The sequence below is a fragment of the Dipteris shenzhenensis genome, chromosome 28 (assembly GCF_047967505.1).
Source record: "Dipteris shenzhenensis isolate YYH24624 ecotype China chromosome 28, Dip_SZ_1.0, whole genome shotgun sequence".
NCBI lineage: Eukaryota > Viridiplantae > Streptophyta > Polypodiopsida > Gleicheniales > Dipteridaceae > Dipteris > Dipteris shenzhenensis.
The window spans coordinates 17,858,606-17,884,156 of NC_141623.1; the positions used below are offsets into that span (position 1 = coordinate 17,858,606).

At 40.9% G+C, this 25,551-nt stretch overlaps 1 protein-coding gene across 1 annotated transcript; it reads left to right on the forward strand.

Annotated features, from left to right (window-relative positions):
- The first annotated feature begins 19,547 nt into the window (after positions 1-19,547).
- LOC147883268 (UPF0496 protein 4-like) lies at positions 19,548-20,543 on the forward strand. The gene has a single exon (XM_087399451.1). The coding sequence runs from the start codon at positions 19,548-19,550 to the stop codon at positions 20,541-20,543; it is 996 nt and encodes a 331-aa protein (XP_087255577.1).
- Positions 20,544-25,551: the final 5,008 nt, after the last annotated feature.

Below are 25,551 nucleotides of genomic sequence, written 5' to 3' on the forward strand. Positions count from 1 at the left end.
GAGGGGGAGGTTTTAACCCCCCTATTGCGCACGCAATAGGTGGGGTGGGGGTAATAATACCCTCCACCCCACCTGTTGTGCATGCAACAGGTGGGGGTAAACCCCCCCTCCCTCCTCTCCTCTCACCCTCTTGCCCCCTCCCCACCCTCCCTTCCCTGCCTCCCCTCTCCCTTCCCTGGCTGTTAACCCCCCCTCCCTCCTCTCCTCCTGCCCTCCCGTCGCCCCCTCCCCCTTCCCCGCCTCCCCTCCCGTCGGCCCCCTCCCTTCCTCCCTCCGCTCCCTTCCCCTCTCCTCCTACTTCCCCCCCTCTTCTCCCTCTTTTTTAAGGCGGGGAGTGGTGAGGAGGACGGGAGAGGAGGGAGGAGGGAGAGGAGAGGGCAATCGAGAGGGAGGAGGCACGCGGGGAGGCAAGAGGGAGGAGGTACGCAGGGAGGCGGGAGGGAGGAGGGAGAGGAGGCAGGCAAGGAGGTGAGAGGGCAGGGAGGGCGCAGACGGGAGGGGGAGGCAGGAGGGAGGGGAGGGGGTTGACGGGAGGGTGCAGACGGGAGGAGGAGGCAAAGAAAGAGGAAGGAAGAGGCAGACGCGAGGAGGAGGCAAAGAAAGAGGAAGAAAGAGGCGGGATGGGGGAAGTGGGAGGAGAGGAGGGGGTCAACCCCTAACCTATTGCGCACGCAACGGGTTGGGGGTTCATCCCTCCCCTACCCTAAGCCCCCAAAAGGGCTTTAAATTTTTATTTTATTTTTAAAGACAAAAAATTAATTTAATTTAACTTAAAGAAGGAAAAAAAAGATGAAAAAAATTAATTTAATTTATTTTAAAAAAAATAAAAAAAGTTAAATAAATAAAACTTAAAACTTTTTTTAAAAAATCAAATTAAATTTTAGATATAAAAATAAATGAATAAAATAAAATAAAATAATTAAAAAAAAGATGGAAAAATAAATTATTTTATTTTATTTTAAAAATTAAAAATAAATAAATCTTAAAATAATATTTAATTAGAAATTTTTTTAATATTTTGAGTTTGAAAATCATTGTAATTATCATTTTTTATTTTTGATTGTTTTTCAAAAAACTATGGCTTCCAGTTTTGGTTCCAAGGTGTCTTTCAAATACCTTGAACATGCTTGGTATTTTATGGAGCACAAATCAAAGTATTTTTTGGTGATCACTACAGAGAATGTGTCAAGCGTGAAATATTCTCCAGAGGCAGTAAGAAATGGTGGCATGATCTCAAACATCAACATTAAAGAAAATAATTTGATAGAAGTTGTGTGCAAAGGAAAGAATGACGAGGTGGTTTACAAGTTACGAGTTACGCACAAGCACTTCTTGAAGCCCTTACCAGATTTAATTGAGGGATCCCAAGAATTACTTAGTGCCTTAGAAGCATTGAAGAAAATGTGGGACGCATTTCCAAGTGGTGGTGTTGTACCTTCAGCAGCAGTAAGTACGCCATCTATAACATGTAACCCTCAAGTTGTATCGCCAATATCTGTGGCGATAACTACAGTAGCTCCGGCAAGAGTAACTACAATATCTGCAGCAATAACTATAGTATCTCCAACTGTACCTACACCATCGTCTGCTACAACTACAGGAACAAGGAGTGATCGTGGAGCAGATTCAAGTTCTATAACTATTCCCAGAAAGAGAGAAAAAATAACTCCTACTCCACGTGTAGATCATTCAAGTGCAAGTTATTCAAAACCAGGCAAAAAATTGGATAGCGATGAACAGGAGGATCCGCAAGAAGAAGATACAAGTCGCGAAGACTTTTATTAAGTGTGGCAAACTTACATCCTCCAGAGGATGAGGGGTACATTTGGGAATTTTCACAATTCAGCGTGGCCGCAATGCTTATTGATCGAGCTTCGTTGTTCACAAGTCAAAGAAAGCTAGATAAGACATTTGCATGCAAATTGTATGAAGATACGAGGAAAACAAGAACTCCAGTTGCCACTAATATCACTCTTCGTCCTATGGCATTCAAGAGACTTCAAGAAGATGATCCTACATTGCCTGATGTCAAATTTCAAAAGCACGTGGACTTTCTTGATGCTTTTGAGAACTTTAGAAGGAGTGACTTTGTTTGTGGAGAGGCTTTGTACCAAAGCCGATATGGGACTGACATCGAGAAGAGATACATGCTGGCAAAGAATAGATTCTTGGAAAGATGTAGGTTTGAGCCCATTGATGGGCAACACTTTTGTGAAGCTTGCAGGATCACCCTTGATGAGGGAAGAAAAATAAACTTGCCACAGATTGAGTGGATGGAAAAGTTTCAACAGGTCATTTGTCATATATGCATATTTAACGATGACTCGAAGTATATTCCAGAATCAGAAAGGCTGAATTCTACTCCATTTAGGTTGAAAAAAAGCTCTTCTCTTTCTGAGATCTTGATAAAGGCAAGGGAGTTATGGATGGGTTGTGGAAAGCCACAAACAGTGAAGGGCAGGAGACCTACATCTGAGTACATGGCAAAGAGGACTCAGTTCTATAGATGCTTGAAAGGTGTTGTAAGTGGCAAAGGATTTGAACACCGCTGTTGCAAGATACAAGGACGTTACTTACATTGTCTTCTGCGAGGACTCAGTGTTTCAGAGCATGGTGGATGTTTGCCAAGCATATGAAACAGGGAAGATATCCTTTGAGGCACCAGAGCATACTGCAACTCAGAGGAAAGAAATAAAGAAACCAATGTCTATTGTTTGGTGGAGAGCATTAAGGTTTGTTCTAGATGCAATAACAGAAGAAGTATGCAAGAAGATCCTAAGTGGTGACTGCTTCTTTGGAAAGAAGAGCAAGCATAGTAACTTGGATGAAGTGGTTACCCGAATGATTCAAAGTGAGGCTGCTCTCTCGGCACTATTTTTTTAATTGAAATCTGATGATGAGTTAGCTGGCAAGTCAATTGATGTGGATAAGAAGAAAGCACTTAGCCTAGGTCAACTCCTTGATAAGACATGGGCTAGAAAGTGGTTGGCTTCAATGGATGCATATGCCACACCAACAAAGGATCTAAGAGCTAAAATGCCAAAGGTTGTTGAGACAAAATATATGGACATCAAGAAAAAGGCCTTGCAATCCACTGCCCAAGGTAGAGCAATTGGTGGTTTAGATGATGGTTCTCCATTCAGCTTCTCCTATGATATCCTACTATCAGAGAATGATACAAAATTTGCACACATCAATGGCATTGATACAGAGCATTTCATAACAATGAGCGATCATGCTTGGGAGAAGCCATGCGTATTTTTCATAGATGAATTGCAAGACCTTACAGTGTCACAGATAGTTGAACTTGTGTGGTTTATTGCAGAAGGTCCTATGGCAGATAAGAAAAGATCAACGTTGGTCCTGTTCATGATAGAATCACAAAGGGATACCTTGTATGCGAGTTTGACATCTGCATTTGGGTATTTACTTCAAAAGTATACCATGGTGTAGTCCTACGCAATCATATGACTGTCTTGGAAGGCACTGCCATTCAAGTCTTGCAGCCTTTCTTGATATGCTTCTTATCCAGGGGTGGTGGCAATCTAATCAAAATTCCTTAAGGACTCTCGAGCTTCATTACTTTGAGGACAATAAGGTTAAGCTTGATGCAGCAATGGTGGATTACAGAAAGCCGATGGATCCTGATGTGATACTAGAGATGACAAATAATTTACTGAATGATGGGTGGGAAGTAGCATTGTATCGAATGGGTTTTGCTCCTAAGAAATCGCTATGCCAAGGTAGAAATGTAAATGTCATTGATACCCCCCATCAAATTCAGTTCTTTGACACGTATTACAGTTGCACTACCTTCTTTGAAGAGGAAAATGTCAAAGAAGAGGGTAGTGATAAAAATATCGAAGACGAGAGTAGTGAGTCTGAGGTTGATGATTCTAGCTCAGGTGATGATGAGGATGAAAGCTCTGCATCCGATGACTTACACCAAGAAGAAATCCGCACAAAGAATAAGGGTGATCAATTGTCAACTAGAGTCTTAGAGCAGCCTATTAGTCAGGACCCTGGTAGTCAAGGGCCTGGCATTGAGGACATTGGTACTGAGTAACATGATGGCTGATGGCTTTGTAATCACAAGTTTTGAACTTCTATGTAAAGCGAATATCTAATAAAAAGTTTACTACTTTTTTTATTTCTTTACTCTCATTATTGTGTATAAAGATTGTTTATGAGATCCATTTTATACTTAATGGTGTATTTTAAACTTTAAGTCAAATGTATTTTTATAGTTAAGGGTGTTTTTTAATACCAAGTGAGGTGTATATGTACACCACTTACACATAAAAGGATTTATCTACACTACCTTTCTAAGGGGTTTATGTACACCACCTTTCTAAAAGAAATGGTCATAAAGGTGTGTGCACACCACTTATACATAAAGGTGTTTATTTACACCACCTTTATAAGAGAATTGGTCATCTATTATTGCTCATCTATTATTGGTCATCTATTGATGTTCTTAGGTGATAGTAGCTCAATTCACAAGAAGTCATGAAGATGTTTATGTAGACCACCTTTGTAAGAGATTTTGGTGAAGTTATGAAGATGTTTATGTAGACCACCTTTGTAAGAGATTTGGTTATGCATTGATGTTCTTAGTACTTAATCATCAAATCTTTTGTTTTGAGTTGTCAAATCTAGTTCAAAAAACAACATTACTAGTATATTCAAAATTTTTGGACTGTTTTTTAGTCCATTTCTCAAATTGGACTTTATACAAGTCCAAAAATTTTGAATAGTGTGTTATTGGTGCACTTCTCCCATGTTTCATCCATGTAGAATGAACAAAAGCATGACAAATGTCTAAACAAGGCTTGTGTGGGATCTTTGTTACTAAAACCCAATATGTAGTGTGTTGAACGACTTCCTTTGATGGTCTGGCAATTCCATGGTTTAGACCTGTCAGCATCACCAACCTTTACTTCTATGAAGATCCTTTGTTTAGAATCATCTCCCATCTTCCATGCCAACCATTCCACAACATCGTGTGCATTTTGTAGCTTTGCACCATTTACATCCAATTGCTCACTGGTTAGTGCACGCTTTATGACTGCACCAGCCCCATCATGTTCTCCCTTGCCATGACCGCTTTTGAAAAAGTTTCACATCATCCGAATGGCAATCAAAGAGCAATACCTAGCATAACAACAGCAGATATATTGCATTTTAAAATATGCAACATCTTCAGTGTGATGTGGAAAATAAGGGGGCAGTGTCCAATGTCTTACCTTGCAACAAAGTAAAATGGGCGAGCGGCCTTGAATTGAGATGCTGCCACATCTAAGCAAACCCAATGTCTTTTAAACTTCAAGCCTTTAGACACCAACCATTGACGGTGGAGCATAAAGAAATGCTACACAAATAGTGTGTCATGTTCTTTGTCATTTGAAATGTAAAAAATGGATTGCTTTTTTATCTCGCTCATCTCCTTCCAATAGCAAATATGAACCAAGATGGTCACTTGGTCATTATGCCAATGCATTGATTGAACCTCATTCTGCACTTTGAATGTATAGTTCTCTGCAAATTCAACAACTAAAAGCACCACATCATCAAGAAAATTTGTGGTGCACTCTTTGAATTGAGAGTGTTGCCAGTAACTACGGAACTTGTGAGTGATAAACACATTTAAGTGTTGCAAGTATTGAGGGATGATGATGGATGGGGGAGTTTCCTTGTATAAGAATTTTATTCTTTTCTTTGCATCACATTTTCTCGTATCCTCGGTGACATATTCATATGTATTCCACCTTATCAAATGCACCATTTGCATCATCCAACTCACATGGGCAAAACAACAGTTGTGGGCACTTGTCACATTTGCGCAATAAGCATTCAAGCTTGTACCATTCAGCATCCTCTTCCTTTGGACATACTGTTGAATGCCACATTTTAGACACAGAAGAACAACTGCTGGTGTGGGCAACACACGTGTCCTTGCATAAGCAATCACACATATCTCCATGTAACAATGTGCTATTTTGCCTCATGGAATTCACTGCGTCAGAAAAAGTCTATTCTTGTATGGTAAATACAACAACAACTATTCCTTTCCTTTAGTTTTTAATGAAATAGGACTTCATATTCTGAAAAGAATGGAAACCAATATCTATGGAAGGATACTCCTCCTTGAAATTAAGGAAGAATTCTGCCTGCAAAATCAATCATCAACAATTAGTATTATTTAAACCTAGACAGCAAACAAAAAACTATAATTATTTAAAACTTAGAGTGCCATCATTATTTTTCTAAGTTCTATCACTCAATTACTAAAGGCTTAACTGCTACTAGTAGTGCCAAATATCAGTAAGTGCTAGATAGTACTAAATGCTAAATAGTACTAGGTGCTAAGTATTGTTGTAAATTCTACATAGTACTAAATAGTAAATGCTACTAAATATAATTACATAGTACTAAGTGCTAGGTATTTTACTAAATGCTACATAGTACTAAGTGCAAATATTACTAACTGCTAGTTTAGTACTATTAGTAAGTGCTAATATTAGTACTACTAGTAAGTGCTAATATTACTAAGTGCTAGATAGTACTATTAGTAAGTGCTAATATTACTAAGTGCTATATAGTACTAAGTGCTAATATTAGTAAGTGCTAGATAATACTATTAGTACCAAATATTAAGTGGTAATATTGCCAGTGCTGGATAGTACTAAATAGTAAGTGCTAGATAGTACTAAATAGGAAGTGTTAATATTAGTAAATGCTGGATAGCAAGTGATAATATTACTAAATAGTAAATGCTTGATCTATAGTACTATTAGTACTAAATAGCAAGTGCTAGATGGTAAGTGTTATATTACTAGGTGCTATATAGTACTATTAGTATTGAATAGTAAGTGCTAATATTACTAAGTGCTAGATAGTATTGAAGAGTACTTACTAAGTGCTAATATTACTAAGCATTAGGAATTATTGAGTCCTAAATAGTACTCAGTAAATAGTACTTACTCAGTGCTAAATGTTACTAAGTGCTACATAGTACTAAATAGTGCTAAAATACTGCAAAATATTACTAAATAGAATTAATAGTAGTAATAGTAGAGTTCAGGCAAGGAAGAGAACAATATCTAAACAGTACTATATAATACTAGTAGAAGGTTAGTGCAAGGAATAGTACTAGATAGTACTAAATAGAACTAGTAGCAGGGTTAGTGCAAGGAGAGAATGATTACACTCGAAGTCCTCCTCTAATACAAACAATTTCAAACATCACACACTACTAATTAACACTAAATAGTACTAATTAGTCATAACGAGTATTCTATGTTAGATATGCTGAATGCCCCATGCTCCTGGTAAACCACCAGTGGTCCATGGTGCTCAAGTTGTAAGGCCCCCATATGAGGAGAAGCCATGTGTGAGCCCAAGACACTGGATGGATCCTGACTTGCATGTCAGATGAGGTCTATCAATGAGACCGTTGATGGTAGAAAGGTGATCTATGTGAATCTAGCCTATGGGCTAGGCAAGGTAGGTAAGCTAGTAGCATAATGAGGCACATTGTCTTGATTGTGTGGGAGCCCCTTGCTCTCGCTGGGGTCTGGGAAATATTCCCTAAATATTCCATGGATGACTAGTGAGTTTCGATAACTAGTCGGTTCCACCGACTAGGCTGACTGGTCGGCTCCATCGACTAGGTTGATTGGTCGGCTCCATCGACTACATTGATCTGACTATCACCCTCATAGCTATAAAGAGGCGACCTTTGTAGTCTATTGTTTTAGATCAGATTTTCCAGTAGCTAGTAGCTCTTCACCTAGTATCTGTCTAGATGCCATCTAAGCTCCACTGTGGGAGCACACGGGTGGATGGAGCCATCATTTGTACTAGTTACATCGATATTAAAGGAAAATTTTGTTCATCTTTAGTTTGTTGTGTACTCTCTATTCTTTGTTCAGTTTCTGTTCCACTGCGCCGTGTAATTTAACATGGTATTAGAGCCCAGGCGGCTTTAAGGATCGAAGAGTAGAAGAGAGCGAGGGCTTCAATAGCATACGGAGTGATGGCATTAGGAAGCGGGTCAAGTTCAGCAATAGCTGCACCAACAATACTAACAATCTAGGCATTGACGATTCACCCACCAGCCTTCACTAAAGGCAAGCTAGATGGTACGAACTACACTCTATGGAAGTTTAAAATTACTGCTATTCTAGATTCATATGAGCTTCTAGAGACAGTACTAGGGACTGACCCAGAACCATAAGAAACCCCTGACCTAACAAATTTGGGGAGAACGATACCTCCTAATGTCGACCTTCTATGAGCTTGGAAAGACAAGAACGAAGATGCTCCACGTGCCCTGGTTACAAGTACTACTGATAGTGTTTTGACCTTGATTCAGCATACATCTAAGGCATCTGTGGCCTGGCACATATTGAAGAGTCAGTATGAGATGTGAAATCAAACAAGGATCTAGAACCTGGAGAATCAGCTCACAACTGAGAAGTTTAATGAAGGAGAGCCAGGGGAGGCATTCATAACCTGAATAAAAAATCTACATGACTAGATGGCTGGTGCTAGGATACAAAAGACTAGCGAAGAGCTAGCTCGACGGTGTCTCCAGATATGTCCACCAAGGTTTGATGGACTGGTAATAGTGCTTCACACTCAGGTGAGACCCCAATCATTGACATTTGAGGAGGTCTATGCTTTACTTATGGAGGAGGAATTGAGGCTTAAAGCTCAAGATGGAGGTGCCAATGGGGATGCTCCATTCTCTGCCACTGCAAAAGGCAAAGGTGGTTCCTCCACCAAAGGTGAGTCCTCTACTAGTGGTGACAAAAGAAGAAGGGTGGCAAGAAGAAGTTTCAGGGAGAATGCTTCTACTACAAGAAGAAGGGCCATGTGATTGCAGATTGCTAGGTCAAGAAAGCAGATGAAAAGAATGGTACCCTGAAGAAAACAGATAAAGGGAAAGAGACAGCTAACACAATGGAAGTAGAGTTGGATCTATTTCTGACCATTGAGGAGGGGTGTTCCTTAGTTTGAGAAGCTTCAACCACTAATTCATGGGTGTTGGATAGTGGTGCTGAAATTTGCGCATCACTATGAGCATACATGGCTGCCTCTACTGCAGGCATATTGGCATCCAATTTAAACATTCTGCCTGTCTTTTTTCCTTTTGCAACCAGCTGCATGTTATTGTTCATATCTTCAATATAACATCCTGTTTTGTTGAAGCGAACCTGCAAGTCCCGCTCAACCATTTAACCAACAGAAATCAGATTTTTGGTGATGCTAGGCACATGCAACACTTCACCCAATGCCTTGATATTGCCTGCATCTGTATTAACTGGGACATTTCCCATGTGTGTGATCTCATGTTGAGAATCATCACCTGTGAACACATAAGATGGGGCTTTTACTGGTTCCAAGGATGTGAACCATTCCCCACGAGCAGTCATATGATTTGATGCTCCTGAATCGATGTACCAATCTTCTGCACTTTCCTGCATAGTGTTATCCATTGAATGTGTCATCGCCAATAGATGATCACTTCTACTGGTACTCTCATAGTCTGTAGAAGCATAATTATTTTGTGGCAGCTTGCCACTTCTTATGTCATTTTGCTTCTTGAAACACTCCTTTGCCCAATGTCCTTTTGCACCACAGTAGTTGCATACACCAGGCCTTCTTCCTTGATTCTGGTAGTTACCTCTACCATGATTATTTCCTCTGCCTCTTGCATTCTGCTGAACAGAGTATCTCCTTGTCCTTGCTGATTTTGATTGTTTTGGCCTCTTCCTTGTGCGCCATAGCGTCCTGCACCTCGGCCTCTATTATGACCACGTCCTCTACCTCTCCCCCTGCCTGCAATCAATGCATGTTCCTGGTTTCCACTAGTGGATGTAGAATGTCCAAGCCTCATCTCTTCACTGACAAGAAGAGGAATAAGCTCATTAAATGTAGGGAAGGTATCTCTTACAGCAATAGATGTTTCAAAGGGTTTGTACTCTTTGCCAAGACCCTGCAGAGTAACAAGCAGCAAATCATCATCATCAATGACAACCCCAATGCTGCCAAGTTGATCTGTTAGTGCTCTTATTTTTAGCACATAGTCATTGATGCTCAATGACCCCTTCTTTACTTCATTTAGTTGCTGCTTTAGCTGCAGCTTACGCGCCTTTGTAGACGTCTCAAACAGGTTTGACAGTGTATCCCAAACTTCCTTGGGTGTCTCAGCATCCTGTATGTGGCCAATCATACTATCACTCACTGTGATAGAAATGTAGTGAATGGCCTGCCTTGCTTTCTTTACCCATGCTCTTACTGGTGCATCTGTAGCATCACCTACTGGCTTTTGATCCGTGCCAATGCATAGCTCCCACAACTCCTTGCCCATCAAGAAGTTCTTGATTCTGAACTTCCAGGCAGGATAGTTATTTTTATCCAACTTCTCTCCTGTGATGTGAGAGGCTGAAGCTTGTTCTGTCATATTTACTATATAAACACAGCAAACTAATGAACACAGCGAGATGAGAAAAAACAAAGCAAATCACTGCCTTGCAAGACCTTTGACTCAAGTCAAATAACAACAAAAACTACTGCAACTCTGTGCATAAGAAACCTGCTCTTGCTGAGCATACAAGTATCACTTTCACTGCCTTCCAATAGCATACAACTCTGCAATATTCAATTGCATAAGGGCATACAACACCAAGAACTCAGAAATACAGGCCTTCCACTGCCGTATGTAACTAGCATAAGCTTCGAAGCATGAATCAAACAACTCTGCCAAATGGTGACTACAGCGTCCAACCAAACTGGCATAAACAGTTCACTGTTCCTACATCAAATCTGATACCTGCAGTGTACCTGTCCTCTTTCCTGGCATATACAACCTTGCGAAATAGAAGGTAGCAAAGGAAAAACTTTGGATAGAGTCCAGAATGAAAAACAGACTCACTTTCAGGATGCGACCACTCTGTCATGCAGAAACAGGGTGTCTGAAATCGCCTGCGGAAATGACGAATTTCAAAAAAATGAAGGTCAAGATGGCCCCGGAATGCTGAGAGACCTTGACCACCCGAAGCTTCACCGCGAACGGCGTCCCAAAATTCCACCGTTGGATTTTGTGGTATGGCGGCTGCCCCTCCTCTGTATGTGCTCGAAAAAGCTGCTCACTGGCTGAGCATAAGACTCTCTTCGATGCAACTCCCTCGTGACTACGAGATGCACACCTGGTGCTCTGATACCATGTTAAAAGAGAAGGAGGAGGTGGAGAGACAATGAGCACAAGACACAAGTGTTGAGGAGTAGTAGGAAGACTACTATGTGTGTCCCCTTTTCTTACTTTTTATTCCATCATACCCTAAGTCCACATATGACTATCATAGTGGTCATAGTGTACAAGACATAAGTCTATCTAGTAATATCAAATCCTAGATAAACAACTGGCGGGTAGCTATCGCTTACTCCGCTATACATACTGCCGATAGAACGACATCCACACAATAAGATCATCCATCAGGTGGATGATGACGGCTAGAGCTTGCTATATCTACAACATGCTCCACGCTCACTCCTCCAACACTCGTCTCATTGCATCTGCTCCCCTACTCATCTGCTGCTCACCCACTCATCTTCAGCATGCCTATTACCACCTCCCCTCGATGCTGCTCTGTGATCCCAATAATGTCTGCCTTCTCATATAAGGTGATTGCGTTGCACTCACCTAGAGTAGAAATGCTAGCACTAGTGGAGACCCTTCATTCCCACAAGTGATTCCCCACACATCTAAATGTCATCACCTTAGATGACATGCTCACAGAGGGCCTCTTTATGGATGTGATGTATGGGTCCCCCCTAGATGTTGAGACGAAGGCCTCAGTATTTTCAAAGCGTACTCTCGACTTGCTGGGGGGGACATAATCTGAGTCCTAGAAATGTGTATGGTCTTTGGCCTCTCCATCATATCCTCCTTTGGCTCCCTAAAAATTTATAATGCAACAAGCTAGATTGGTGGAAAATTGAGTTGTACAAATTTCCTCTTGCTCAGACGAGGCTCTCAGCAGCAATGGCCAGATGTAATCTTTTGGGCTCTCAATGATCTTTTGGCTCACTGGATGTAATTTTTTGGTCTCTAAGGCATTTATGTAATCTCTTTTTGTTCAATTTGAGGCTCTCAGTATGCACCCTTGTTAACTTTTATATTTGTATTTGAATGGTTATGGCCGCTACCTATAATCTTTTAGATAAGATCCTCTATTCAACTTTTGCTTGGTATAAGTTGATAATTTTTATATAACTTGTTATTAGACGTAGATGTACATTGTAATCTCTTTTGCTCAATTTTCACTCGATAAATTATACTTTTGCCCTCATTTATATTTATTACAACAAGGACTAAAATGCCAAGAAAGAAGAACTACAATTTCCTTGGTTTATGACCAAAATAGCGCTAAATAACTCCAACAACCCCACCGTTGTGGTTGCATGGAGATACATCTAGAAAAATACAATTAAACTTTCAAAAAATGAAATTGATGATATGGCCCTTGAGGGGTCCCCTCTAGGGGCAAGGGCCATATCCACAAGCATTATACAATATCCAAGATCCCACTGGATAGAAATGGCATGTCAATATGTTCCTTGCCCCTAAAGGGGACCCCTCAAGGGCCATATCGTCAATTGCATTTTGCTTGGTTGCACAACAGAATACATTTTCCTTGGTACACAAATATATAACTCCAAGAACCAATGCAGTGGCTTTCATAGATCTCCTATTTGCCAGCATGTTGGTCGTCATAGACCTCCTCCTATAATACGTTAAAATAGGTAACGGAGCTATAACTCCAAGAACCAACATGGTGGTCTCTCCAAGATAAAACCTTGAATTCTAGAGACGATGATAGGTTGTCACCAGAGACTGCATTGAGGCACTACTTAGAATGATAGATTGCATCTCATTATTATGCCAAAAACCAGTGCGGTGGTGTCTCGAAGCCAACCTATGATTTGCATGGGCTGCGGGCAAAGAAGTGACAAAAAGGCTGCACGATGACAGGTGGTCAGGCCAGAGACTGCGTTGTGGCAATGTTCATAATGATAGATTGCATCTAATTATTATGCCAAGAACTAGTGCAGTGGTCTCTCCAAGCCAACCTTCAATTTTAATGATATGCATGGGTGTGTGCTCAATGATAGGTGCAAAGCTGCAGTAGCAAAACGCTGCACAATGATAAGTGATCAGGTAGCATAGGCCAAATACTGCGCTATGCAAAGTAGTGCAGAGATGCCATGTGTCGATCTATCAGTGTTTTGAACAAATAGATTGCATCTCATTATTACACTAGTGTGCCTTTATGACATCGAGAAAATTTTCGACGAGAGCGCGGGTCCACACAAAATTCAAATATTCACCGAGGAGCGCATCGCGTTGCCACCCCAAAATGGCCCCGAAAATAGTTCCATGATTGGCTATACCCAAGCAAACACTGACCCATTAGGTCTGTGCACATTTGAATAACACGCCTCAGATACTATTTTTTGATGGGTATGCATAACACTTGGTGAAAAAATGGGGTTTGTGGTGGTGACTTCGACCATCCAAAGTATATCTGATGGGCATGATACTTTGCACATGCCTCAAAATTGGTGGGATTAAAGCACATGCAAAGTATTATTCCCATTGGGTATGCGCACGTTCAGATAACACATCTCAGAGCATGTTTTTTCAAGGGTGTGCATAACACTTGGTGAAGCACGGCATTTATGGTGACTTCAACTGTCCAAAGCATATTCAATGGAAAAGACACTTTGAATTCACCTCAAAATAGATAAAATTGAAGCATGTGAAAAACATCATTACCATCAAGTATGTATGCATTCTAATAACACACCTTAGAGCATGTTTTTTGATGACTTAGTGAAAAATGGCATTTGTGGTGACTTCGACCATCCAAAGCATATTTGATGGGCACAATAGTTGTAAAAAACTTCAAAATATGTAAAATGGACATGCGAGCAAAGTATATTTCCCATCAAATATCTGTGTGTTTGAATAACACACCTTAGAGCATGTTTTTTGACGGTTGAGCATAAGACTTGGTGAAAAAGGGGGTTTGTGGAGACTTTGACCATCCAAATAATATCCATTTGAATGTTAATTTGAACGTGAATTAAAGTAGGTGGGACTCACACATATAAAAATTATCATTCTCATCAGGTATGTGCACATTCAAATAATACAACTCAGAGCGTGTTTTTTAAGGGGAGTGTGCATAACACGGTGAAAAATGGGGTTTATGGCAACTTCAACCATCCCAAGCATATCCAATGGACATGATACTTTGAAATAAAATCAACATATTTTGGATTCATGCACGTTCTAATAACACACCTCAGAGCGTGTTTTCTGATGGGTGTGCATAACACGAGGTAAAAAATGGGACTTGTGGTGACTTTAACCATCCAAAGTATATCTAATGGGTGTGATACTTGGGACACACATAAAAATATTTAGGATTCATGCATGTGCAAAGTATCATTCCCATCGGGTATGTGCATGCTTGAATAACACACCTCAGAGTGTACTTTTTTAGGGGTGTGCAAAACACTTGGTGAAAAATAGGGTTGATGGTGACTTCGATCATACAAAGCATATACAATGGAAAAAATAATTTGAATGCACCTCAAAATAGGTGGTATTATTATGCATGAAAAGTATCATGATCAATGGTTATGTGCACATTCCAACAAGATACCTAAGGCTTGTTTTTTGACGATTTTGCTTAATAATTGGGGAAAAATGAGGTTTATGGCGACTTTAATTTTCACGTTCTTCAAGCCCACCTATTTTGATGGAGTTGCAAAAGGTATCTTTCCCATCGAATATGCTTTGGATGGTTGAATCCTTGCAAACCTCGTTTTTCACCAAGCGTTATGCACACCCGTTAAAAAATAGTATCAGAGGTGTGTTATTCCAATGCACACATACCCGATGGGCATGATACTTTGCACATACATGAATCCTACCTATGTTGAGATGCATGAAAATTATTGTGAGCATAGACTATGATTTGGATGGTTGAAATCGCCATAAATTCTGTTTTTCACCAAGTGTTATGCACAACTCTTCAAAAACATGCTTTGAGGTATGTTATTCATAGGAGGCAGAGATATCTGATTGGCACGATACTTTTCATGTATGCCAATACCACCTATTTTGAGGTGCATGCTAGGTATCATGCCCATTTGATATGCTTTGCATGATCGAAGTTGCCATAAACCCTGTTTTTTCACAAAGTGTTATGCACAACCATTAAAAAACATGCTCTAAGGTGTGTTATTCGTATGTGCACATACTTGATGGGAATGATAATTTGTATGCACATCAATCACACATACCTTGAGATGAGCGTGCCAAGTATCATTCCCATCAGACATGATTTGGATGGTGGAAGTCGCCATAAATCTCGTCTTCACCCATCCGAAAACATGCTCTGAGGTGTGAGGGAGGTGTGTTATTCATATGTACACATACCCCATAGGAACGATACTTTGCATGTGCATCAATACCAACTACAATGAGGTGTGGGAAAAGTATCATGCCCATGTGATATGCTTTGGATGGTTGAAGTCACCACAAACCCCGTTTTCCACCGAGTGTTATGCACAACCTTCAAAAAAGTATATGAGGTGTGTTATTTGACCATGTTACCCATATCTGATGGACACGATACTTTGTGTGTGCCTTACTTTAGGTGCTTTTGATGTGTGTGCAAAGTATCATGGCTATCGGATATATGCACATTTGAATAATAGAACCTGAAGCGAGTTTTTTGACCATTGTGCATGAGACTTGGTGAAAAACATGGTGTTATGCGATTTCCATGATGCAAACCATCTACAATGGCAACAATACTTTGTATGTGCCTCAAGATAGGTGAGATTAACACATGTGCAAAGTATCATGGCCATCATATTTGTGCATGTTTGAATCACACAACTCAGAGGGTGTTTTTTGACCATTGTGCATGAGACTTTGTGAAAAAACTGGTGTAATATGCCATATCCAATGGCAATGATACTTTGGAAATTCCTTAAGATAAGTGGGTTCATTTTGCATGCAAAGTATTGCAGCCATCGGAAAAAATAGTGACTATAATCCAAGTTCGCGAACAGATTTATTTATTATTTTGTTTGAAAAAAATACATTAAAAAAGACAGTCATGGTTATAGCAAGGTAGGGGAAAAAGGGAATGGATGGAAGGGGAATATAAGGGGAGGTGGAGGAGAGGGAAGGAAGAGAAGGAAAGTTAACCGCCCTTCCCTTCCCCCTCTCTTTCTCTCTTTGCCCTCCCCTCCCCTTTGTCAATAGCCAGAGAAAGTGAATCCCACACCAACAAGGATGAGCTAAAAGCCCCACAGGCATGTCTGTGCCATGTGTGCAAGTGCAGCGTACCTATCCTCCATATGTACCCATGGCCTTTCATCGTTGAACCAAAGGCATTTTCATGCCATGCATGCATGTGCAACGTCTTATGATGCCATATCTTCTAGATTTTATAGCTTTGAAACTCTGAAAAGGAGTTTACCAATTACATTATGATATCGTGAAGATTTTAGAGGACTCTTATGGTAAATTAATGTCATACATGGGTCATACATACATGTGTGTGTGTGTGTGCGTGCACGTGTGTGCATTTAAATTATTTTTATTAATTTAAATTGTTAATAAGTTAAGAAAAAGTTAGGTCTCAATTTCTATAACATGTAATGTTAAAATTTATTTTTCATTTTTTGCACTTCTAAAACCTTACAAAATTATCTTACTTGTTTAAATTTGTTTCTTTAAGAGTGGATTTTTCTTAAAAATTACATCTTAAAGTACTCCAAAATATGTACAAATGATTTTGGAGTGTATACTTTCAAAAGTACTTACAAAAATGATTTTGGACATTGCATAGTCCAAAATTAATGAAATGTGTGTTGTTGATTTAGCACTACGTTAGTTTTATAATTAGTACTAAACTAACAATGACATATCAAATACCTTGCCCTCCGGGAAGCAATTGATTTCTCAATTATTTGCATATGATTTAATGGTGTTCTGTAGGGAGAGCCAACAATGTGCGATGTCCTTAAAGAATGCCATCACTTACTTATGTCAAGCGTCAGAATCGATTTGCAATTGGGCTAAATCTTATGCATTAAGGTCTTGTTCGGAGCCCCCCCAAATTAGACTATTATGGTCCCAGTTCGGTGGATCCCTCATGGGGAGTAATAAGATACCTGGGAGCTCCTTTGGGACTTGGGCTAACTATGAGTCAATGTTTTAGTTGGTTTAAAGACTGCATTAAGGGTAAACTGAAATTTCGGAATGGCATGAGTTTAGGATGGAATGTGAAGGCTCTTGTGATTAAGCATGTGTTAACTGTAACTACAACTTATGTTGCTACAATTGGAATACTTGCAGAGCATGTTGGATGCTGCATTGGTGCTGCGATTGGACACGGTGCATTCTTGCCAAATCGAAATGTTTTGTGGTGCATTCCAACTTTGCTTTCAACTTTTCCAAATACGCTAATTCTTAATCTTGCATGGTGCTACTAGAATTTTTTAATTTGGTATGAACCCAGTCGACTATGTGTTTCATAGAGTCAATCTATTTTGTGGCTTCCGACTCATGTGCAGTTGCCATTTCTAAGTCTGACTCCAATTTTTGTTTCTCCTCCCCCACCATTCTTTTCCAATGAGATAAGACCGATTGTTGTTGATCATCAATCAGTGTCTCACACAACGTAGTACTCAGGTCCGTCTTCATAGGATGTTCATTTGTAAGTCCTTCCAATGAATAATGTTGTCTAGAAGTGAATTAATTGTAATTGTTAACAATGGACAAACAATGTTGCAAAACAAATACAAAACTAGAAATTGTGATAAAGAGGATCTTTGTACTAAGATTTCATATTGAAGGTACATAATTAAAAATAGCTCATCTCCTAGCATCACACATGTCATCTCATGTTTCAGTTTGGTTAAAGTGTGTTGCAATGGAGTTGCTTGTTTCACAATTTTTTTGTAATTATTTGATAGTTTATTGGTGGATATGTCACCTATATGTTGATGTGCAACTCATCTTGGTGGATCAAGAATAACACACTTTATCAATGTATTCATTCAATTAAGCTTATGGTGTATTTGTGACTTCATGTGTGTATTTGTGACTTCATGTATTAGTCTTATTGTAGAAAATGGTGAAGCATGTTTCGTTTTTTCGTTTTGTAAAATGTGGTCAATATAATAATAAGGTATGAGGAGGATCACGTTTTCCTCCTTTTAAGATTTTTTAAAAGATCCCCTTGCATTGCTATTAGTAGCAATGTCTAAGCACATGCTCTACTTTTCTTTATGAAGCATAGCCGATGACGAGATCTTCCAACTCCTCTATATCTTTTGTAATTTGGGTTTCTTTTGGGTTATGTAGTAAAAGACTATAAGAAGTAGCTCTCTTCACCTCGCTACCTCTCTTCCCCTGAGGTCCCCTCCCAAAACCAAGGCATGCAGAAGCACAAATAGTATGGACCTTGTAAGTGAAGCACCCGCTTATATTTTGACACCCACATTTAGGGATTCCTTTGCGAAAAGCGGTACCTCCATATGAGAGAACAGGCTACACATGTGAACAGGCTACCCATGTGAAGAGACTATTAGTAGCAATGTCTAAGCACATGCTCTACTTTTCTTTATGAAGCATAGCCGATGACGAGATCTTCCAACTCCTCTATATCTTTTGTAATTTGGGTTTCTTTTGGGTTATGTAGTAAAAGACTACAAGAAGTAGCTCTCTTCACCTCGCTACCTCTCTTCCCCTGAGGTCCCCTCCCAAAACCAAGGCATGCAGAAGCGCAAATAGTATGGACCTTGTAAGTGAAGCACCCGCTTATATTTTGACACCCACATTTAGGGATTCCTTTGCGAAAAGCGGTACCTCCATATGAGAGAACAGGCTACACATGTGAACAGGCTACCCACGTGAAGAGACTAAAGCGTTGAGGAAAAGTCGAGGAGCATGGAAATGGAGGAGCAGGGCGGTAGGGGGGAGAGAGGACCACGCTGACTAAAAGAATGCAGTTTCCATCCACTTTACGTTGTAATTTGAGCTCCTCCCTTTGTGTCCTCTCCGCCATCTCCGCCATAGCCACCCCACCCTCCCCTCTTCACGATATTCAGCTTCCAAACTATGCAGTTTCCATCAACTTTACGTTGTTTGAGCTCCTCCCTTTGTCTCCTCTCCGCCATCTCCGCCATAACCACCCCACCCTCCCCTCCACAATATTCAGCTCCCAAAGTATGCAGTTTCCATCCGTTGTTTGAGCTCCTCTCTTGTCTCCTCTCCACCATCCCCGCCATTGCCACCCCACCCTCCCCGCTTCACAATATTCAGCCTCCCCGCTGTCCTCTTCCTGCCCCTCACTATTTCACTCCCCCCCTCTGCTGTTCCCCTTCACTCAACACCCCTTCTCTTCCATTCCTCCGAAGTTCTCCTTACCCCTTCATCCCCCACCATGGTCTCCTCCTTCCTTGCCTCGCCACCCCTCCCTGCCTCGCATACTTTCGACACAGTTTTTTCTCAACTTCTCCTCGACCTCCACCAGTGTCCGGATTCCTCCTACCTCTCTCTGAACTGGCTCCTTGATGCCTTGGCCGTCATCCTCTGCGCACAGTCCTCCATTCAAGGCCTTATTCCTAGCCTCCACATGCCTATGCATGAGAAGGAGCACAAGAGAATTCAGCAATACATGGAGGATAGCGTGACGCTACTAGACGTCTGCAATGCTTTGAGAGATGTAACTGGTGACATGAACCTTTATCTTAAGGACGTTCAGCTCGCCCTTCGTTACTTAGGGCCAAAAGGATGTGTCAGTGATACGATGCTATTGCGGGCAAGAATCTCTCTCTCAAAATGTATTGGGGGGATGAATGGAACGGAGAAGGAATTTAGCGCGCACGCCAGGCTTCAGGATTCAGCCTGCAGCTCCTTGCTACGAAGGATAAAAGGACAGCTCCCGACTACTGGGGCGAAAGACCAATCCAAATCTGGTGCTTTAGTCACCGCACTGTATGGAGGGCAAGCAGTTACCCTTTGCGTGCTCGAAATTCTCGCTGCTGTGTTGCCCATGAAGCCAAGGAGATCTCGACTGCCTGCATTCCGAGTGGTGAGCCAGGCATCGTGGGTTGCTCCTCTGCTGAGACTACGCCGCAATGTAAATAAGGAGGTGGCGACGCGGAAGGCCAATGGCGCTGGTGCTCTTTTACAAGAGCTTCACAACGTACAAGCTTCTGTCATACAAGTGCACAATTTGCTGCAGAAAATCATGGAAGAGGATGCATTCACCTCTCAAAGCAACGCGCGAGACGAACTTGGGCGCGTGGTTGCAGTTCTCAGAAAGAACGCAGACGAACTGCGAGCATGCATGGCCCCGCTACAGCTTCAAATCAATGATCTCTTCAGCAGCCTTGTTTCCACGCGAGTGACAATTCTTAATGCGATGCCTCATTGACGACTCGAGGTCCGCAAAGGAACAATTTTGATATGGTGGCGCAAGCCACTTCCAAAGCAGGCCGTTAACCCGTTATAATGTGCCACATCAGCAGTCGATGCCCTCCAACCAACTCGAGCATGTGAGTACATGGGTCCTTCATGTTGAAATGGCATCAACCTTTCAAAGGCAAACGGCTCTTTCCAAATCAATGGGTGTGCCACTCAACTTCATTGAGCTCAATATTATATTGGTTACTAACTCTCGATCAATCCGAGGAGCTCAATTAGATCCATGTTGTTTTTCTAGATATGCACATGAAAATCTAAAACATGCCCCTCATGGCCTTTGGGTTCACTTATTTCCATGACCTAAAGAATGAATGGAGCCTTCTTTGACTTTCGCATAAGTACTCAAGCTCTCAAGGGCATATGATGAGTGAAACACAATGCTAGCGTCTTTGTTATATCAACTATATGAGATATGTCTTTAGGTTCTTTGAATCTTCTTGTTATACTTCTTCATTTGCAAATATAGCATCATATTGTCTATCATTCACAAATTAAGCACTGTGTATGTGCCTTGCTATGTATCATACCCCATACATTCTTTTTGTCTTCAATTCTAATGTCTTTTTGGTGGTTGTCATGAATCCCTCTACTTTTTGCCTTCATAATATTTTGCATCTTAAATTTCTATTCAAGTGCTCTCTAACATCAGTGTGCTTTGTCTTGGAGTGATATACTGGGATTCTTGGCCGATAATTGAGTCGATTGATTATCATAGTATATAGTTCTTGGCTTTGATTCATCAAAGTAATTTGTTTCTGACAGTAGTCTTCTGAACCATATAGCCTCACATGCACTTGTAGTGAGTGCTCTATATTCTGCTTCAGTTGAAGATAACAAAACAGTTGCTCTCAAGGGTTCACCTAAAAATATGTAAGCATACCACAAGAGTTCGAATGGAGGGGCTTTTGAATTCCAAAATTTAAGGTACATTTACAGAAATGTATTTACATAAGGGGATTATTTATTGATTTTTGGAAAAAATCATAAGTTTATATAGAAAAAGGGTCTTTTTATCCATGAAAAATTTACAGATAAGGGGGTTTCAAAATACTGCTTGAATGCACGTCATATATAGGGTTTATTGATAGCGCATCCCCCAAGAGTTGGCTGTTTACTTGACAACCATGATATAACATGTTGACCAAGGAAAAATGCATATCCTTGCGTGGATCTTCTGGTCTCATGATCTCCAACATAGTCACTCTCACAATATCCATGCAACCTTGGATGAATTCTTTTGTATTCTATTCCAGACTGTCTTGTAACTCTAATGTATCTCAAGACACTTTTGGCTGCATTCCAGTGAGATTGTTTTGGATTTGCCATAAACTATGCTCTTGAGCTTACTACATAATAGATATCTAGCTGTGTGATAGTCAGATATATAAGAGAGTTGATGAGTTTTCGATACTACCTATCATTGACTATAGGCTTTTCTGAATCTTTTGTAAGTTTTAAGCTTTGGTCCATGGGAGTGCCTACAATCTTGCAATCTACCATATGAAACTTCTTCAAGAGATTGTCAACATAATTTAGCTAACTCATGAAGGTGTTGCCTAAATCCTCAACCCTTAACCTCCATGATCTATGAGGGAGACGAGTTCTCCACCATGTACTCTACCCTAAACCTTGGATCCTCCTTCTAACCCTGGAACCTCTTCTAAACTCTGGAATCTCTCTCTAAACCTTAGAATCTCCTTTTAACCCTTGAACCTCCTTCTAAACCTTGGAACCTCCTTCTTACCCTTGAACCTCTTCTAAACTCTAGAACCTCTTTCTAAACCATGGAACCTCCTTCTAATCCTTGAACTCCTCCTAAACCCTGCAACCCCCAATCAAGGCAAAAGCGTTCATTACCTCAACCATAATGATACACGTTCCTTTTACACATGCATGCACTATGTTTGCTTACCATACTTAAGCATGCGTCTCTCACTGGAATATGACTCAAGGTCCTAAGCTACATGTATACTACAAACGACAACCCTGATATATCTATAGGTGACAAAAGGCCTCGAAACCCTCAACATACTGAGAATACCCTGCTCATCCCGCAGAAGCCTTGGGAAAGAGCCAATATTTGGCGCCGCTGCTGGGGAGACTAGCATCTCAAGTAAAGAGTAAACATACACATGTATGTGTAAAAAACAAACTACTTCGAACCTTCACGAACATATCACTCAAGAGCTAGGAGAGCTAAAATTTTTCCAACCCAAGTAAAAAATAATAAATAATAATAATTCCTAGCTGAAACTCTTCGTTACCGGTTTAGGAAAATGCATGTTTTCTAGAAAAACAGCACCTTAAGGAATAAATCAGACCATGTGATGGTTGTCAAAGTGTAGAGCTTGAAATTCGAAACATTTCTCCTTTTTATGGAAGCATATTCTGATACAACCACCAAAAGTTATGGGCAATCAATGATTAAAGGTTCTAAATGCCATAACCCAAAAGAAAATTTAAAACCACCTCCCTAGTCAAACATGGACAAATTCAAAGGTGTACATGTGTTTGACGAAATCCATAGCCCCCCTCCTTCCCTATAAAAGAGCACCCATCCCTCTCATACTTTTTCTTTCACATCTTGCCTCCATCCTCTTCCCCATTCCGAGCCCTATGCAAGACACTCCTCCCTCTCCATCAACCACCACCCTACTCCCATCCTCACATGGTAAGTTACTTCGAGCCCATCTCGCAGCGATAACCTAGCCATCCACCCACTGTCCATTGGTCCTCCCTCAACAATCACGTTACATTGAGAAAGACTTGGAGAGCATTCAGGTGACCATCTCTTCCTCCCTTGGGATTTCCATCAAAGTTTTCCCTACATCAAGTTTTTTCTTTTTTTCTTTTTTCCCCCTCCCCTCGACCATTCCCCCCTCCACCACCCCGCCCTCCCTATGCTACCCTATGAAATCCGAGTAACAAAAAAAAAGCATATAGTTAGTCCCTACCTAGCTACTAGGTCACATGTATACCCTTCTCACCCCAATATGGGAGCCGTCACCAACTTCTCCTACTATCACATTGACAAGTGCAAATGTCTTAGAAGAAATACCTATTCTATGATTGAGGAATTACCCCACGAGATGCTACAGCTCAGTGCACAACTGCAACCAACTTTATCTCCAACAATAGTAGCAACCAAAGCCTGAGGAAAGATCAGCACCAGAACTTGAGGAAAGATCAGCACCAGAGCCTGAGGCTACATCATCACTAGAACCACCCATCGACACCATGCCAGTCGATGAGCCACAAGGGGAGCTAGTGCTAGATCAACAGTATGACTATTGTACACAAGGGACTGAAATACCATTGGAACAACCTCCCCCAAGTACTACAGAATCATCAAGATGGCTACATGGGCACCACTTGTATCAGCAGTATCGCCAGTCCTTAGCATCGTCTGTCATTCTCCAACATCAAGCTAGCCAAATGATCCAAATGTCAGAACTATTCACTAGCTTGGCCAAGGAAGAATATGCAAGAGAATTGGACAGACAAGCTGCAACAAAAATCGAAGACCAATTCCAAGCAATCACCATAGAGGTCAAGGCACTTCACGTGTAGATATATGAGAAGGAGGTAGAAGCAGTGCGCATGAACCAAGCTCTCCAAGCTCAAGAGAAGGTAGTGAGGGATGTGACCTCCAACCTCCACCAAAGTCAAACACAACTGATAGCAACAGTACAAGCAACGGCAATCCTATAGACCTACTATAACTCCTTGACCTCCATACATGCTCAACAGATGGAGGTAGTGGCACAAGCTCGACTCACTCTAAATCACAAAGAAGAAGAGCTCTAGGATTGCAAAGACAAACTTGAAGACATGAAACAATATTTGGCAGTACATGCCTTCAGGATTGACAAGCTTACAAAGGAATGCAGAATCTTAAAGGACCAACTTGCTACCGCTCAAGAGGTCAGCACTTCACAAGCACAAGTCTTGGACCAATGGTCCAATACCACTGAAGACATTCCTCAATAGGCAAAGGTTACCTTGCAAATGAGAAAGCTTAAGGAGGCATATATAATCATCTACCAGAAACACAAAGAAAAAATGAATGAGATGCACTCCTAGAAGATAATCATCTCAAAGTTTAAACTCCAATTGCTAGTGCACAACAATGAGGCAATGGAAGACAACACCAATGAAGCCCCATTACAATGCACAATGGTGGTGTACCAAGAGCTTGTGGCTACTCTACAAGTGGAAGATCACCTCAATGCACGCGTGCTTATCCAATGGAAGCAACTCCAAATCAGGATCATATCTGCTCATAATCAAATGGGAATGTTCCATAGGGACCAGAAATCTGCGCATAATTTGCCAAGACTTATCCGAAGATGAGAAAAATATCTTCTGCCTATCTACACATGCCAGGTTTATAGCACTCAAGACGGATGCTTTCATTGCATATGTATGCCTCATGGGTAGTCCTCCCCTCAGGGTTATTGCTGGTTTTTTGCCATTGCTACAAAGGCCATCACTATTATTTTCTTGACTTTCTCAATATTTTAAGAGTCTTGAGCATCTTTTGATGAGACACATGGCAAGAGTAGCCAGAAAGGACATGGATGGTGACATACGGGCTTATGTGATTGATGGGGAAAGGAATCTATAGGCAATAATTGTAAATGGGTGAAGGAGGGTGACAAAATCTCTATAAAAGAAGCCCTCGTCTCCCTTGTTCATCGTCTCTTCCATCATTAGGCCTCATGTTGCTGTAGCTATAGTCTCGTCAAGACTCTTCCATGAGCCTTCTCTCCCTCTTGTAGATATTCTCTTATGTAGACTCTTGAGTCCATCTCTCTCTCTAAGAGTAGTCTTGGAGATTCTACTTCCTCTTGTATGTATGACACCTCTTCTTCTCCCTTGTGTTTGTAGTATTTTGAGTGTATTTGAGTGGAGTCTTACTCTCATGGCAATGAAAGTCACTTATCATTTTCCTTTGT